At 40.3% G+C, this 1,063-nt stretch overlaps 1 protein-coding gene across 2 annotated transcripts in view; it reads right to left on the bottom strand.

The window, feature by feature from the left end:
* The window catches only part of rai1 (retinoic acid induced 1), a 14,020-nt gene that overhangs the window by 3,238 nt on the left and 9,719 nt on the right, over positions 1–1,063 (bottom strand). Inside the window, exons 4-5 of one of the 2 annotated variants that reach the window (XM_014029885.1) lie at positions 893–942; positions 8–171 (exon numbers count right to left, since the gene is read on the bottom strand). In XM_014029885.1, the coding sequence (XP_013885339.1) occupies positions 85–171; positions 893–942 (137 nt within the window). In that variant the 3' untranslated portion in view covers positions 8–84. Of the gene's footprint in view, positions 1–7; positions 172–892; positions 943–1,063 lie in introns of those variants that run through there. The other variant, XM_014029886.1, reaches the window with a different exon arrangement.

Genomic DNA, 1,063 nt, shown 5'->3' on the forward strand with positions numbered 1-1,063 from the left:
CTGCTGCTCCCTCGGCTGAATGTCAGCATGTCTCCCCCCCCACCCCCACCCCCCGCATTTGACCTTCCTCTCTGCGCCGCAGTGTCAATGCATCACCACCAGATGGCGTCTGTCCCTCAGGAAACGAGCGCTGAGCTGTTCTGTTTTCACCTGGAGAAGCAGCAAGCACTTCTAACAGCAGAGGTTCAAAGTGGAAAAAAAAACGAAGAAAGAAAGAGAGAGAAAAMGAAGTTGTCGAGAGGGGGTTTAGCTTGCTAACGCTTTAACTTTTTAAAATCCGTGCTGAGGCTAAGRTCATGAATTATGACTGGAAGGGAGTATGGTAAAGGAAAAAGGGGGATGTGAAGGAAGCAGACAGTGTTACAGAGGGGTTCTGTGAAGTAACAATTAATATCTTACATGCTGTAGATAGCTCTTTGAGTGGTCTCAGTTAAAAACAGAGTAACTCTGTGTAACTATGTAACTTTCAGTTGATGAAAATGCTGTATATATTTAAAAAAAGAATTTGACTTTGCATCATAGCCTATCTAAACACATTGAAATTGGCCTCTTTGGTCTCTTTTAGAACCTTCTACCGTTTCAGACACTCCCCAGATTCAAGGATTTCTCAAACATGCATGTATGAGTCAAAGCAATACTCTGTATGTTTTTGATGAGGGATTGAAACTATAACATGATCAAACCGAGGTCAAACAAAGAGCCATCCACAACAGGTATGATGCTGTTTACAACATGTCCTCACAAAACTACTTTAAAACAYCTGAACTATGGTTTCAGTTTCTGAGACGTTACCTGAAAACTTTATGGGCATATTGCACATTTAAACAAWTGAACAGAGTGATGTTAGTTTATATCAGTCTACATTAATAAAAGAAAGTCTTGTTTTTCTTACCTCATGTTTTGGACATTTGATGGAAAAATCATCTTCGTGGAATGTGCAGCCTATAGGGGAAGAAAGCAAAACCAGAAAAGGAGATAAGAAGCTGCTGCCGCATATAGACGGTATAAATAAATCAAATACACAATGTACCGTGGAATGGAAATACGCTGGATAAACACTTTA

The sequence above is a fragment of the Austrofundulus limnaeus genome, unplaced genomic scaffold (genome assembly GCF_001266775.1).
Source record: "Austrofundulus limnaeus strain Quisiro unplaced genomic scaffold, Austrofundulus_limnaeus-1.0 Scaffold964, whole genome shotgun sequence".
Lineage (NCBI taxonomy): Eukaryota > Metazoa > Chordata > Actinopteri > Cyprinodontiformes > Rivulidae > Austrofundulus > Austrofundulus limnaeus.